This window comes from Diceros bicornis, chromosome 15 (assembly GCF_020826845.1).
Source record: "Diceros bicornis minor isolate mBicDic1 chromosome 15, mDicBic1.mat.cur, whole genome shotgun sequence".
Classification (NCBI taxonomy): domain Eukaryota; kingdom Metazoa; phylum Chordata; class Mammalia; order Perissodactyla; family Rhinocerotidae; genus Diceros; species Diceros bicornis.
Genome location: NC_080754.1, coordinates 27376019 through 27391514, shown reverse-complemented (window position 1 = coordinate 27391514; position 15496 = coordinate 27376019). Strand labels below are relative to the sequence as shown.

The 15496-nt window shown below is 37.0% G+C and overlaps 1 protein-coding gene across 1 annotated transcript in view; it reads left to right on the top strand.

Moving 5' to 3' along the window:
* The window catches only part of UBXN7 (UBX domain protein 7), a 50118-nt gene that overhangs the window by 22696 nt on the left and 11926 nt on the right, over window positions 1-15496 (top strand). Inside the window, exons 4-8 of the mRNA XM_058556021.1 lie at window positions 2306-2371; window positions 4404-4516; window positions 10886-11032; window positions 13097-13187; window positions 13859-13986. Coding sequence (XP_058412004.1) covers window positions 2306-2371; window positions 4404-4516; window positions 10886-11032; window positions 13097-13187; window positions 13859-13986 — 545 coding nt within the window. The remainder of the gene's footprint in view (window positions 1-2305; window positions 2372-4403; window positions 4517-10885; window positions 11033-13096; window positions 13188-13858; window positions 13987-15496) is intronic.

The window sequence follows — 15496 nt, the reverse complement described above, 5'->3', positions numbered from 1 at the left end:
CCGTCACATCACTTCTGCCACATTCAATTCAAACCTGCCCATACTTAAGGTATTCACACACAGGTTATGAATATTGGGAGATAGGCATAATTGGGGGCCATCTTAGAGACTGCCCACCACATAGACCAGTGGATTTTAATGGAGCAGAGTTATGGAAAGTTCATTGATAAAATTTCAGATTCTATGTTGCAACTAACCTTTAAGAAACTACCACTGGTTGAGTTTTGGTGTAGTATCAAAGGAGACTATTCACAGTTATCTTAAAACACTATTAAAATACTCTCCTTCCTTTTACAATTATATGTCTGTGTGAGGTTGAATTTTAATTTCTTCATATACTTGAACTAAAGGAATAGTGGCAGATTGAATGCATATGCAGATCTGAAAACCCAGGTGTCTTCTCTTAAGCTGCTTATTAACAGATTTGTGAAACAGTGCCATTCTTCTCACTAAATTCTTTTTCTCCACTTGTCCCACTCCCCTATTCTGATGATGAAGTTCCTTTTGAATCTCTTTTAGCTCTTAGCCTCTTTGACTTCAGTGACCAGCACTCCTATTTTGTGAGCGGTAGAGTGAGACTATAGAGGGCTGATGTTTGTTTTATAGCAGATGGTTTGGAAGAATCAGGAAGCTGCATATTGAAGAGGCGGGCAGGAGTAATAATGGTCCTAGGGCTAGAGGTGCTGTGGCCTGAGGAGAGGTTCTTGGTTAGACTTAGGATAAATAAGGGGAAGAAAATGGGAGCAGGTTATGAGCCAAGAAATAAAACGGGTTGGGTAGAAGGTTAGCAATAAGAGGAACTGGTGAGAATCACAAGGAGATCAGGTGCCTAATAGGGAGGGGCTGAACTGGAGAGAGAGAGAGAGTGTGTGTGTGGGGGGGTGTAATAATGTAGAATATTGACTGGCCTGCCTTTGGCAATTTAAAAGTAGAAGAAAACTACTTTTTGTGTACTACTTCCCTAGTAGTAATTATATGCTTTCTTAGGTAGCTATTCTATGTCTTATCCTAAGATACCCTTACTTTCTTAATTGTTATGGTTAAAAGTATCTGATAATGAATTTTAACAAGGCAGTATTTGCGAGGCTATATTCTTCCTACTAGAAACAAATATATTTGAAATAGGAACTCTTGATCAAAAATAGTTCCAAGATTGAAAAGAATAAGATTCCTTGATTCTTCTTGGTAAAGGGAGGGAGGGGGAAATAATGGCAATACTTAAATTTTTAAAAATTTAATTTAAATAAATTCAATACCAATAAAATTCAATTGAAATTTAAAAATTCAATACAAAACTAAAACATAGAAGTTTCTTTTTTTTAACCAAATCCCTTTTCCTAGAGATAATATCGTGATTCTGATTTTTTACATGTGGTTCTTCATTTTTTGTTATTTTTGTTTTGTTTTACTCAGTAGTTCTTGGATAGAAAGAATTATCCCATATAATGGCAAACACATGCTGTTGGGAAAGATGCTTTGTTGTGGGGTGGAAGACTTTTTTATATTTCCTGTCTAATCTTACTACTAATCATCATGGATTAACATGGAACATTTTTCTGATTACATGCTGGCCAGGCGTGCCATAAGCCAACTTAGTAACTGTTACCCATATTGGAAGAATCATTAAATGTCCTTATTTATTGTAAGATATATAAATGATCTGATAAATTTTTTTAGGTTTAAGAACACATACATATAGGAAGATAACATTTTGATTATTGCTTTCTAGACTTCATCTGTATAATACTTAACGATTGGGTAATAGACACTATAGATGGGTACCAAAAGACCTTGGTTCTGTTCACTTTTAACTAAAGCATTTTATAACTTTGGGAAAAATTTTTCTTCCAAATTAAACATTTTTTTTGGTGTTTATAAGTCTACGTGTGTATCCACTCACTAAGAAGTAGTTCTTAAATGTTATGGTTTAGAACTTAGTTTCTCAAGTATTATATACCAAAGGGTAGTCCCAACCCTTAGGCTGACCTGAATTAAATATTTGTAGCATGTGTGTAGCTTCATCTCCATGGGGGGTCATCCTCAAAATCTTCTTATCTTTTACACAAGTTTGGTCATGTCTCTTAACTGGGCCTTGATTTGTAAAACAAAATGGTTGGCCTGAAGATGGTTAAGTTAATTATATATTAACGACTTGAAGATTTTTAAAATTTTTTATTTTTTGAATGAGGGCACTATTATGAATCTATGAGTGTTTTAAAACAAGAAATAGATAATGAAGTTTTTAGAATTGTTTCAAAATTAATGTTTAAATTTTTATATCAATTCTATCTTTTCCCTGCTAAAGCTCCTAAAAGACGACGGCCTGCACGTTCAATATTTGATGGTTTCCGGGATTTTCAAACTGAAACTAGTAGGTATCTGTGGACCAGTTTATCGTCTCTCTCTTTTCCTTCCCCTCTCACCCTCCTTGTCTTTCTCCCTCCTCTCCTGCCCTCCTCTCTCTTTCCCACATATAAAATCACAAAGTAGCGGCCGGGCCAGTGGTGTAGTGGTTAAGTCCAGCACGCTCCACTTCGGCGGCTTGGGTTTGCAGGTTCGGATCCCAGGCACAGGCATACACCATTTGTCAAGCCATACTGTGGCGGCAACCCACATACAAAATAGAGGAAGAGTGGCACAGATGTTAGCTTAGGGCTAATCTTTCTCAAGTGAAGAAAGAGGAAGATTGGCAACAGATGTTAGCTCAGTGAATCTTCCTCACCAAAAAAAAAAAACCACCACAAAGTAGAAAAGCACCCATACACTCTTGTATAGGTCAAGGTCCTAGTTTGTTTTGTATACTTTTTTCTGAAAAAGAAAAAGATAATTAATATTAGGCCTAATTACTTTGAGGAATCTAATCTTATTTAAAAAGTGAAATTATGAATTCAGTCTGTGATTGTTATTAACTCCCCCTTGAGCTGAATTATTCCAAATTCTAACGTACTTGGTGATAGAAGAATAGTAAGAGAAATGGAGATAATGTAAGAAACCTGGTAATTTACAAGCTTAATCAGCTTCTGAAAGAGCACCTAAATGCTGACTATAATAGAAAACGAGAGATGGCCCTGTGGCATAGCGGTTAAGTGCATGCGCTCCGCTGCTGGCAGCCTGGATTTGGATCCTGGGCGCGCACCCATGCACCGCTTGTCAGGCCATGCTGTGGCGGCATCCCACATAAAAGTGGAGGAAGATCAGCACGAATGTTAGCTCAGGGCCAGTCTTCCTCAGCAAAAAGAGGAGGATTTGCCTGGATGTTAGCTCAGGGCTGATCTTTTTCATAAAAAAAAAAAAAAAAAAAAAAGAACAAAACTGATTTCCCTCAAGATCCTGGTATCTGTTAATTAAAGGAGTGACCAAAGTGAAAAATGGTCATTGTAGGGGATTGAAAAATAGAAGAAAAAGCCACAGCACCCAAAGCAGGCACTATTAACATTTTGGCTAAGTTGTTTGGAATAAGTTTATATATTTCTATGGAATAAGTTAGGATGAGAATCTTGGCCTTATACCTTTAGAGGAGTTAGTACTGATTTAGCAATGATGTCCTAAAGAAAAGGACCATTATGTTTATGTGGCCGGCCCGGTGGCGTAGTGGTTGAATTCTCATGCTCTGCTTTGGTGGCCCAGGGTTCATGGTTTTGGGTCCTGGGCGTGGACCTGCACATCGCTCATCAAGCCATGCTATGGCAGGCATCCCACATATAAAGTAGAGGAAGATGGGCACGGATGTAATCCCAGGGCCAATCTTCCTCAGCAAAAAGAGGAGGATTGGCAACAGATGTTAGCTCAGGGCTAATCTTCCTCACCACACAAAAGAATAGTTATGTTTAGACAATACATGAGAAACTCTTGGGCCGTCCTTGATTTTGTAGTTGATTTATAACGAGCTCATTGAAGCACAGATAGGTCTTTTAACTTTGGAGAGAATTGAAGAGGGACCCAAACTGACTCAGTTCATTCAGGGAATCCTGTGCCCTTTCAGGAGAAGGTGACAATAATGGTCATTCTCTCTCACTGTCAGAATCTTTAAAGATTGGGAATGTAGATAGAAACAACAGATAAATTAGGATCACTTTTAGATCTAGATAAATGGAGGTGAAAGTTTTCTCCTGTGTTAAAGTTAGTTTTGAATATGTGAAGGAAATATTTTGATTGGGTGGTTCTAATATAATTTTCTGCTTTTATCTTTACCTTTGGATAGAGAGCACCACCAAGTCTTAAGACTCTCTTCCCACCTCACTTTGTATTTTTATTCAGAGTCAGCGTTAGATATTTGCATTTGCCTTTGAGGTCAAGCACATTGTTTAGTAATTCTTGCAATTGATACATGTTTTTTTGTATTGCTAGATTCATGACTTTCATTTTATGGTTGATTGAAACTGTCTCATCCTCCTGTGTTGCAGTTCGGCAAGAGCAAGAATTGCGAAATGGAGGAGCAATAGATAAGAAACTAACTACCCTTGCAGATCTGTTCCGGCCACCCATTGATTTGATGCATAAAGGCAGCTTTGAAACAGTAAGTTCTTGGAGATTCTAAGCCTGAGCTGTGAATCCTTTTGCATTTTCAGTGCCATTTTTTTTCTTTCTGAGAGCAAAAAAAGTTTTGAGCATATAGAGAATTGGCACCTTAATAAGTATGATGCAAGTATGCGATACCTAAAAGGTTACATTGATTTATATATTTCTCCCAGCAGTAGAAATCCAGCAGTATATGAGATTGCTTGCTAAAATCCTTTTATTAGTCTTCTGTGGTATCATTTTAGAATCTTCGCCATTTTGATGAAATTTTTTTTAAATCTTACTTTTTTTTAGTTTATGTATCTTTGATTACTACTGAGAATTGTGTGATTGTTTTTGGCCATTTTTGAATTGTTTGTAGGTATCTTTTGCCCATATTTCTATGGGGATCCTAGTGTATTTTAAAAGAAAATCTCTGTAATTGCAGAATATGTTCTTCCTCAGTTTGGTTTTAACTTGGCTAAAGCCAAAGAAAAACTTTTCCAGAGTAAGTTTATTTATTGTGTGCTAAATTATAAGCTTATTGAGGGCAGAGGGAACATGTTTCTTTTTATTTTGATAGTTCTTGGGACCCAGTCCCTGGCATTTGATAGGAATGTAGTATTTGTTAAACAAATGAGTTTAGTTAGAATTTTAAATATTCTTCTGTTGAAGCATTCAAACAGTTTGCTTTTGTATGTTGACTAGTATGTTAATTCTCTTTTGAATCAGAATAGCATTTCCATAGAAATCACTTAAACTTCAGGTAAGTCTTACCTGTTTGGATAAAGTAGGCCAAACAATAACGACAAAAATGATGTTAGTAGCTACATACAGTCATGTGCTACATAGCGACATTTCAGTCAACAATGGACCGCGTATACAAAGGTGGTCCCATAAGATTAGTACCATAGAGCCTAGGTGTGTAGTAGGCTATACCATCTAGGTTAGTGTAAGTACACTCTGTGATGTTTGCACAATGAAGAAATCACCTAACAACACATTTCTCAGAAAGTATCCCTGTTGTTAAGCAATGCATAACTATTTGGAAGTGAGTTATGATTGTTTTTTAAAAATTTTGTCCTTTGACATACTCTTGTACTACCTAAATGAAATATTTAGGATAAGAAATTTAACTGTAAGCTTGTTCTTCAGTTTTAATTTTTTGAATTGTAAAGCTTGAAAGTGTTTGGCTGCATGTAACAGAAAATCCAAATTATGGTGATTTGAGCAAACAAGGGTTTCTTTTTGTCGTGTAAATAAGTCTTGAGTTGAGCTAGTCTCTGGAGTTCAATCAGCAGCTCAAAGATGGCAGATCAGACGTCTCCTCAGTTTTCTTCATCTTTCCCTCGTGATCTTAATATGGCAGCTGCCTATCCTTTTTAGTTTCCATGCAGTTTGTCTGCCTGTCCTTTCTAGTGTTCTGGTGATGATGCAGCCACTGAGAGAGAATAGCAGCAATATGAAAGACAAAAATGATCTGAGTTTGTTTTGACATGTTTTGCATTTTTATTAGCTTCTGAGTTGCTCTAGGGTGCGATGAAATAACTCTGAGCTTGATTTAATTTGGTCACTTTGGGACCATAAAAAGCAGTTTCTCTGCTGCTTGTTCATTGGGGGAAAATGTGAATCTTTTTTGATATTGTCGTCTGAAGTTTGATTCATTTTGTTAAGTTATATCACCTTTTTTTCTTTGTATTTCATGACCTATCTTGTTTGTAACAATCTATTCATGTTTTCACTAATACTAAACTTTATCATTTACAAGTCTCTAAATGGCATAAACGCTCCCAGAAAAAGACATTTCATTATGACTAGTGATATATCCATTAGCTTTATAAAAATTAGGGAGGTAATAGTTAAAGTTAAGTCATCGAAGGGGCCGGCCCACTGGCATAGTGGTTAAGTTCGCGCACTCTGCTTGGGCAGCCCGGGGTTCACAGGTTTGGATCCCGGGCACGGACCGACGCACTACTTGTCAAGCAATGCTGTGGTGGCGTCCCATATAAAGTAGAGGAAGATGGGCATGGATGTTAGCCCAGAGCCAATCTTCCTCAGCAAAAAGAGGAGGATTGTCAGTGGATGTTAGCTCAGGGCTAATCTTCCTCACCAAAAAAAAAAAAAAAATTTAAGTCATTGAAGCTTAGAGAGGTAAATGTTAAAAATTAGCGGGACGCTCTTTGGTTGCTCAGGCAGGGCCCATAGGTTTGGGCACCTTATTAGATGTAGATATGAGTCACGGTTTCACAGGTTTAGAAACTAGACTTTCTTAATGTAACTACAGGTGGACTATGGTCAAGGGTTCTGGTTCATGCTAACCAAATGAGAGACTGATTAATTCACTTGTTCTTTCAATAAATATTTATCGAGACCTCCTATTGCAAGGCCTTGTTCTAGGTGATGGGGATTATACTTGTGGGATAAAGATTTGACTGCATGTGAGAGAGACCAGGGAGAAAGTAAACAGTAGCTTTAACAAGATAGAAGTTCAGGCTGTTAGGATGGTTCTGCTATATGAAGCTATTAAGAGTGCAGTTTTTTTCTGTCTTGTTATGCTATCCCTAGGTCTTGCTTGCCGTTGTCCACATGATTCAAGATGGCTTACCACCATGTTTGCTTTCCAGCCAGCATGAAGGAGGGAAGGGGCTGAGAAGGGTATACATTTTCCGTTTAAAGGCACAACCTAGAAGTTGTATACATCACTTCTGCTCACATCCCATTGACCAGAACTTTGCAACATGGCCATGCCTTGCTGCAAAGAACAGTAGGAAGTCCAGATGCTTAGCTAAAAAATTGGAGGAGGTTCTTTTACTAAGAAAGAGAAGGGTAAAACAGGTATTTGGTACCTATAAGCAGTTTCTGCCACAGGGAGATAGTGGTTAACAAATTATACAAAGTCCTTGCCATCAAAGAATTTATAGTCTAGAGGGACAAATAGACTAGAAACAATAAAAAACAAAAACAAAAATGTGTATATATATAATATATATATTTAGTGTATGTGTATTTTATATATGTTTGACAAAGAGAGTGTGAGCGTAATTTCAGGTTACAGTAGTTGCCAGGTGAAAGAATAAAATAGAATAAGAGAAGGAGAGAGGACTATTTTTTTTTTCTTCCTTTTTTTAATTGATGTTTTAATGGTTTATAACATTGTGAAATTTTTGGTTGTACATTTTTGTTTGTCCATCACCATATATATGTCTTCCTTCACCCCTTGTGCCCACCCTCTACCCTCATTGCCCCTGGTAACCACAATACAGTTTTCTCTGTCCATGTGTTGGTTTATATTCCACATATGAGTGAGATCATACAGTGTTTGTGTTTCTCTTTCTGGCTTATTTCACTTAACATAATACCCTCCAGGCCCATCCATGTTGTTGCAAATGGGACGATTTTGTCTTTTTTTATGGCTTAGTATTCCATTGTATATATATACCACATCTTCTAGATCCAATCATCGGTTGAGGGACACTTGGGTTGCTTCCACTTCTTGGCTATAGTGAATAATGCTGCAGTGAACATAGGGGTGCATAAGCCTCTTTGGATAGTTGATTTCAGGTTCGTTGGATAGATTCCCAGTAGTGAGATAGCTGGATCATAGGATATTTCTATTTTTAATTCTTTGAGGAATCTCCATACCGTTTTCCATAGAGGCTGCACCAGTTTGCCTTCCCACCAGCTGTGTATGAGGGTTCCTGTTTCTCCACATCCTCTCCAACATTTGTTGCTTTTTGTCTTGGTGATTATAGCCATTCTCAGGGGCGTGAGGTGATATCTTAGTGTTGTTTTGATTTGCATTTCCCTGATGATTAGTGACGTTGAACATCTTTTCATGTGCCTATTGGCCATCTGTATATCTTCTTTGGAGAAGTGTCTGTTCATTTCCTCTGCCCACTTTTTGAGAAGGTTGTTTGTTTTTTTGTTGTTCAGTTGTGTGAGTTCTTTATATATTATGGAGATTAACGAGAGGGCTATTTTTTGTTTGCTTTGGGCCATTAAGGTGCAGGTGTTCTTCACACGCAAATTGAAAGCAAGATTGATTTTGTAGATTTCACATATGTTTGTAATTGTGAGGAGAGAGGACTATTTTCCATAGGAAGATCAGGGAAGATTCTGAAAGGATTAGATTTGGGTAGAAATCTAAATGAAGTGAGGAAAAGTGATCCATAGAAAGGTCCAAGGGAAGAACAGATAAAACAGTAAGGGTAAAGATACCGATGTTGGAAAGAGCTTGGCGTATTTCTGGTGTAGCCAAGAAAACCAGTGTAGCTGGAACTGAGTGAGCAAGGCACTTAAGATGAATGATCTGACCTGGGCGAGGGAACATTTCTTAAGTTTTCTTCTTTCCCCACTAGCCTATAAGTCCATGAACACAAGGACTTTGTTTATTTACTGTTGTGTGTCCACGGTGCCTAGAAGAATTTCGGGCACATAGTTAACCTTCATTAAATTGTTGTTAAATAATTGAATGGCATAATGTGGAGTATATTATACGGAAAGAATTAGAACAATTTCCGTAATATATCTTGTTTTCATAAGAAATGCATGTTTATTTGTTAAAGTTGCCATTCAGTTAAAATACTGTGTTAATTTCAAAAGTACTTGCTATAAATGCAAGTAAAAATATTTTAGCTAAAAATGTAAAGAAGTGATTCACTGCAAAATATATAAGATAAAGTTTTTCTAGACCTTCCTTATATTCTCTCCAAACATTGTTGCTTTCCATGAAATTCATGTCTTCTTTGGGCACTTCCTTTTAACATAATTTCTTAACAGCAGCTTCAGTTTCTTTTGCTGGTATAAGGTCTCCTCAGTGTAAGCTTCATGAAGGCAGGGGTTTTTGTGTTTTGGTAACTGCTATAACTCCAGCATCTATAACTGTACCTGAAACATGGTAGGTACTCAATAAGTGTTTGTTGAATGAATGAATCTGAATTAATGAAAGCATGAATGTGAATAAATGAATTTTTACAAACAAAAGCAAATGACTCTCCATCGTTTTTAAACTCTGGACTTTAAGTGTTATACATATTTTTTCTTGTCAGTGTTGTAGTTGAGGCAGACTTACCCTGTTTCGGGTCATATACTCTCCAATCTGTCTCTCTAGAATGTGTGTTAATTTTTTTCTTTACTCTCAAATACTTTTTTCAGTTAAAGCAGTATTATTACTCATTTATCACCCATTTATTAAATCTGTGTGCATGCTATAGCTAAGGAAGTAAGTGGAACACTGTTACTTCCTAGGAGCAAGGAGTTATTTTCTTATATTTGTATACTTTAAAATAAGCATTTGACCAGTTAAATACAGCTTCCTGGCTCCATACAGGAATACTTCCTTTTAGAATTTCACCTGTGGAATCAGTAGTGAGTATTAGAAAATGATTTCCTCTGGGGGATTCAAACCAAAAATAGGATAACAGTATTTGTAAGATTGTGTAATCCTTCTTAAAACAGAAGATATTCTTAGTCTTATATTTTCCAATACCTCCAAAATGGTACTTGTTCTTCGGTAGTTATAACGAGTTACTTGGTTCTTAAGATTTTCCCATGTCAAACTGATTAGGAAAGAATATTATTCCAGGACAAAATTATTCAAAACTATGGCTTTTTTCGTTGTTCTTAAGCAAAAATTTGAGGCAGCATTTGCTCATATACTTTTTTGCCATTCTTTTCTTATTCAACAAGATTTCTTAGATGTTTATGGTAATGAGGAACTGTGAGGCAAAAAGTACACACTCATGATTGATATTGTGCTATAAATTGGGGAGTCTTTTGGAGATCATTCTGAAACATTCTTTGATCATGTAATCTCATTTTTTGAAATCTGCTCCTAGGAAAACAACCCTGAAACAAAAAGCCCTCAGCAGCTTGTACTGAAATGTTGAGGGTGATTCTGTAAAACAGTACATGCCTAATTATATTATATTTAGAAATGTGTATAGAAAATGATGTTGAAGAAAACAAAACAACATGAAGTAATATACACATACTGGTTACATCTGCTAAAAAGGAGAGGTATATTTGTAGAGAGGGATTGGACGAGACAATACGATAGGATTATGTGACTTGTTGACCTTGTTTGTGGAATCATTTTCAGATAAACATGTTTAAATGTACAGTAAAAATCTAGCCATTATAACAGATAACAGTGAATAAAAGAAAAACAGTTTATTTAAATTTGAAAAATGCTTGAAAATGGACAGTATAATTATATACACATATGCAAATTAATGTAAATAATGTATAGATACTGAAAACTCTAGATATCATACTTGAGAAAAAAAACTTAGTAAAATGAAAAGAGGACAGCTTCTGAATTCTGAAACATATCAGTTACCAAGTAGAAATTTTTGCTAACAAATATTGTGTAACTTTACTTTTATAGGCCAAAGAGTGTGGCCAAATGCAGAATAAGTGGCTGATGATAAACATTCAAAATGTACAAGACTTTGCATGCCAGTGCCTCAACCGTGATGTATGGAGCAATGAAGCTGTGAAGAATATTATCCGGGAACATTTCATTTTCTGGCAGGTGAGGAGAGTTAATCAAAATTTTTGTATATGGGATGCTGGGGAGGAGGAATTAGGTTTAAACTGAAAAAAAATTAGTAACTGAGTTAAATTATGACATATGAAACAGTAAAACCACCTATAATGGCTGGAATAGTAAGGACAGGTGAAAGTTAAGGCAGCAATGAGAACTCCCAAGGGAAGGAGGGGAAAAGAGGAACCAAGCCATGTAAACCATATAATATTCATATCGCAGAAGAATTTAAATGTCTTGATAGACTATACAACTGTACTGTTCAAAGAGAAATATAATGTGAGCCACATATGTAATTTAAGATTTTTAGTAGCCACAAATTATAAGGGTCAAAAGAAACGGGTGCAATTAATTTTAATTTTTTTTCTTTTTTTTTGGTGAGGAAGATTTGCCCTGAGTTAACATCTGTTGGGAATCTTCCTCTCTCTTTTTTTTTTTTTTTGCTTGAGGAAGATTAGCCCTGAGCTAACATCCGTGCCAGTCCTCCTCTGTTTTGCATGTGGGATGCCTCCACAGCATGGCTGATGAGCAGAGTAGGTTTGCACCTGGGATCCGAACTGGTGAACCTGGGCCACCAAAGCGGAGGACGTGGAACTTTAACCACTTGGCCACAGGGCCGGCCCACTAATTTTAATATATTTTTAGTCAATATACCTAATATAAGCTAATATTTAAATATTAACAAGATGTTTTGATTTATTTATGTGTGTTAAGTCTTCAAGATCTGGTGTGTATTTTACACTTAACAGTACAGCTCAGTTCAGACTAGCCACATTTCAAATGCTTCAATAGCACATCTTTTTTTAAATTAATTAATTTATTTATTTATTTATTTTTGTGAGGAAGATCAGCCCTGAGCTAACATCCGTGCTAATCCTCCTCGTTTTGCTGAGGAAGACTGGCCCTGAGCTAACATCCGTGCCCATCTTCCTCCACTTTATATGGGACACCGCCACAGCATGGCCTGACAAGCGGTGCATCGGTGCGTGTCGGGATCCGAACCCGGGCCGCCAGCAGTGGAACACGCACACTTAACCGCTACGCCACGGTGCCGGCCCAATAGCACATCTTCTGATGGTGACTATAATTGACACTGTGGATGAAGATGATCTTGGAGTAATGGGGAAACATCTGACTAAGACTTAGATTTTAGTTTGAGTTTGATACTCTTTAACTATATGTTCTTAGATGTGTCACTTAGTCTTGCTCCTCTAGTTTCTTTTTATACACAGTTACACGCCGCGTAACAACGTTTCAGTCAATGATGGACCGCATATACGATGGTGGTCCCATAAGATTAGTACCATATAGCCTAGGTGTGTAGCAGGCTATACCGTCTAGGTTTGTGTAAGTACACTCTGTGATGTTTGCAAAACGATGAAATCGCCTGACGGCACATTTCTCAGAATGTATCCCCTTTGTTAAGGGACACGTGACAGTAAATTATCTAGCTAAGGTTAGATGATCTTGCTCTAATTTCTTATTTTTTAAAAAATTATAAAAAATTAATAGAAAATAAAAACTTCTGAATGAACTTAATTTTTTTCCCATTACAGGAGGTGCTATTATTGTTATTAATTTGCCTTTTCGTGTCTTACAGGCCCCTAAATTCAATATGATTTTTTTCTGAATGGTAACCTTTTATTCAGCAACTATTGATTGAACATCTCATTGCCAGGCACTATGCTAGGCACTCCAGCACTCCAGCTTATAATCTTAATATCTTGTGATTTATAAAGATGTATATGGTTGAGAGTGAGGAATGACATAGGTGGACAGAAACGTGAACAGGAAGAATAATACCTCTTCCGAACTGGGAAGGGAGGAAGAATGGATTGATATGTTTATGCAAGTTTCCAGAAGGAACTGAGGGCAGGAGGTCGAGGGAGTTCACACCAGATAACCTTCGTTTTCTCTTTAATGTAGGAATGACATCCTAACATATACCAAAAGTACATTTGGAGCATTAATTGCTGTTGGTATATAACAAGGATATAGTTGGTACTTTTTTTAGAGGCTGACTTCTTTTTTTTAATATCAATGATTTAACAGGTTTATCATGACAGTGAGGAAGGTCAGAGATACATACAGTTTTATAAGCTAGGGGATTTCCCCTATGTTTCCATCTTGGATCCACGGACAGGTAAGATTTATATCAGCTTACAACCTTTAACCTATCTTCTGTCTTTCAGTTACCTAAATAATTGACTTTTAGTATTTGACTGAATCCAGTTTCAGAATTGTTTGTAATAATTTAGGTGAAGGGTTCTCGTTCATGCCCTTTAGAATTATTTAAACATCTATTGAAGTGTGTATTTAGGGAGTCTGTTTCTGACAACTTTGGGAGATGGTAGTATTTTATATTTGTGCAGTTCTCTTTAAAAAAAAATTGCTTATCTTTCTTGTTATTTTATAAGGGGTCCCTTTAGGTTTTCTGTCATTAAAATATTAAGATTGTTCAAGTGCTGGTTGTAATCCCACCAGAAAAGCAGAGGGTAGAGTTGGTTTTATTACTAATTGATTGAGTTTTATATAGATATTGCTTTATCGGAATCTCTTCTTCCTAAATGGCAATAAGTGATATCAGCAGATAAAGTAGTTGCCCTGTCTTGATGGCTGGGAATCTCTTAGGTGGTTGTAATTAATGTATCCTCTAGGCTATGAAGGCACTATATAACTTAAGCTGGTGAGGGGTGGTGATATGTGTTCCCAGTAAATTTTAATTATTCATATGCCAAAAGAAATACTTAATGAGAATGTTCAGAAAGAGTGTGGATTTCATCATATTTATATATACTGGTTTTTAATCTTTAGGTCAGAAGCTAGTAGAGTGGCACCAGTTAGATGTATCTTCTTTCTTGGACCAAGTGACAGGATTTCTGGGTGAACATGGGCAACTGGATGGACTTTCTAGCAGTCCCCCCAAAAAATGTGCCCGTTCAGTAAGTATGGCTAAAAAGTGGTGATGGGCAATTAAGTATAATTGTATATAAGTGTCTTGTGTAAAATGTTTGAGGTTAAGATGGTAAAGATAATAATGTAAGTAGTGGACAGTTATAATTTGTGGCTGTACAACGTCTTAGACACCCTCCTTATATTCTGATAATTTCCCCATAAGGGTTCTGTCTTCTTAAGGAAATTATAGGATTCATATTCCCAGTCTCCCTTACAGCTAAGGTACAGGCATGTGACCTAAGACTGGATTTAGAAGTAAGCAATGTGAATGTGTAGCAGTGAGCAGGAGGACTGATCTGGCAAGCCAGTACCAGAGGAATCCACTTCTTCTGGGGCTTTTGGTATCCAGATCTAAGCAGCAGTGAAAATGATATTTTTGCTAGAACAACTCTCATGGTATAGTTGGCATTATTACTGGTTAGATAGCTTTATAGGGCCTGGCTCTCTGGCCCACCCAGAAATTATTTCTATACTTAATTTCTATAACATGTTATTACTAGGCAGACCTGTTTGATAACTGGTATCAAGATTAGTTGCAAGTAAGAGACCTTCAAAGATATGAGAATCTCACATTGGTGGTAGGAGCTGTTTGGGTTTGATGGCAGTGAGGATAAAATTAGTTTTAGAAGATATGACTTTAGCAGTCCATATCATGCAGTGATGAAACACCTAGTTATTAAGTTATCACCTAGAATAAAGTACCCATTTAAGGAAAAGCTATGCTTGCCAAGGGGTGGTATAGGATTTTTTTTTCCGTTACTCAGAGAAGTTTTATTTGGGTGGACAACTAAAACATTGTTTTACCTTTATCTATAGACACAGTTTTTTTTTTCCATTGCTAAGAGAAGTTTTACTTAGAATTCTTTTTTTTTTTTTTTTTTGTGAGGACGATTAGCCCTGAGCTAACATCCACTGCCAATCCTCCTCTTTTTGCTGAGGAAGATTGGCCCTAGGCTAGCATCTATGCCCGTCTTCCTCTACTTTATATGGGACACCACCACAGCATGGCTTGACAAGCGGTGCATCAGTGTGCACCCGGGATCCGAACCTGCGAACCCCGGGCCGCCAAAGCAGAGCACGGGAACTTAACCACTGCGCCACCAGGCCGGCCCTAGAATTCTTTTTTAAGGCATTAAAAAACCCGGAGAGTTTCTATAATTGACCTAAGAGAGTTTCTTATCTTTGCAGTCTTAAGGCTGATCTTATCACAAACCAGAGCCTGAGCTTGTGAGTTTCTGAATTACAACCTAAATTGAGTTTACAACCTCACCAAGTCTCTTATAAAAGTTAAGGCACTTAGTGGGAAAGAGTGGGACCATAAAATTGGACCAATACATAGGGATGGTTTAGGTGACTGGTACCTTAGACCCCACTTCTGATACTGAATTCTCTTAGTGTTACAAATTTTGATCAACTGTGTGCAAGAGAAACACCAACAATTAATGGCTTAAACGAGGAAGATGTCTACTTTCCTCAACAGGAAGTCCAGAGTCAAGC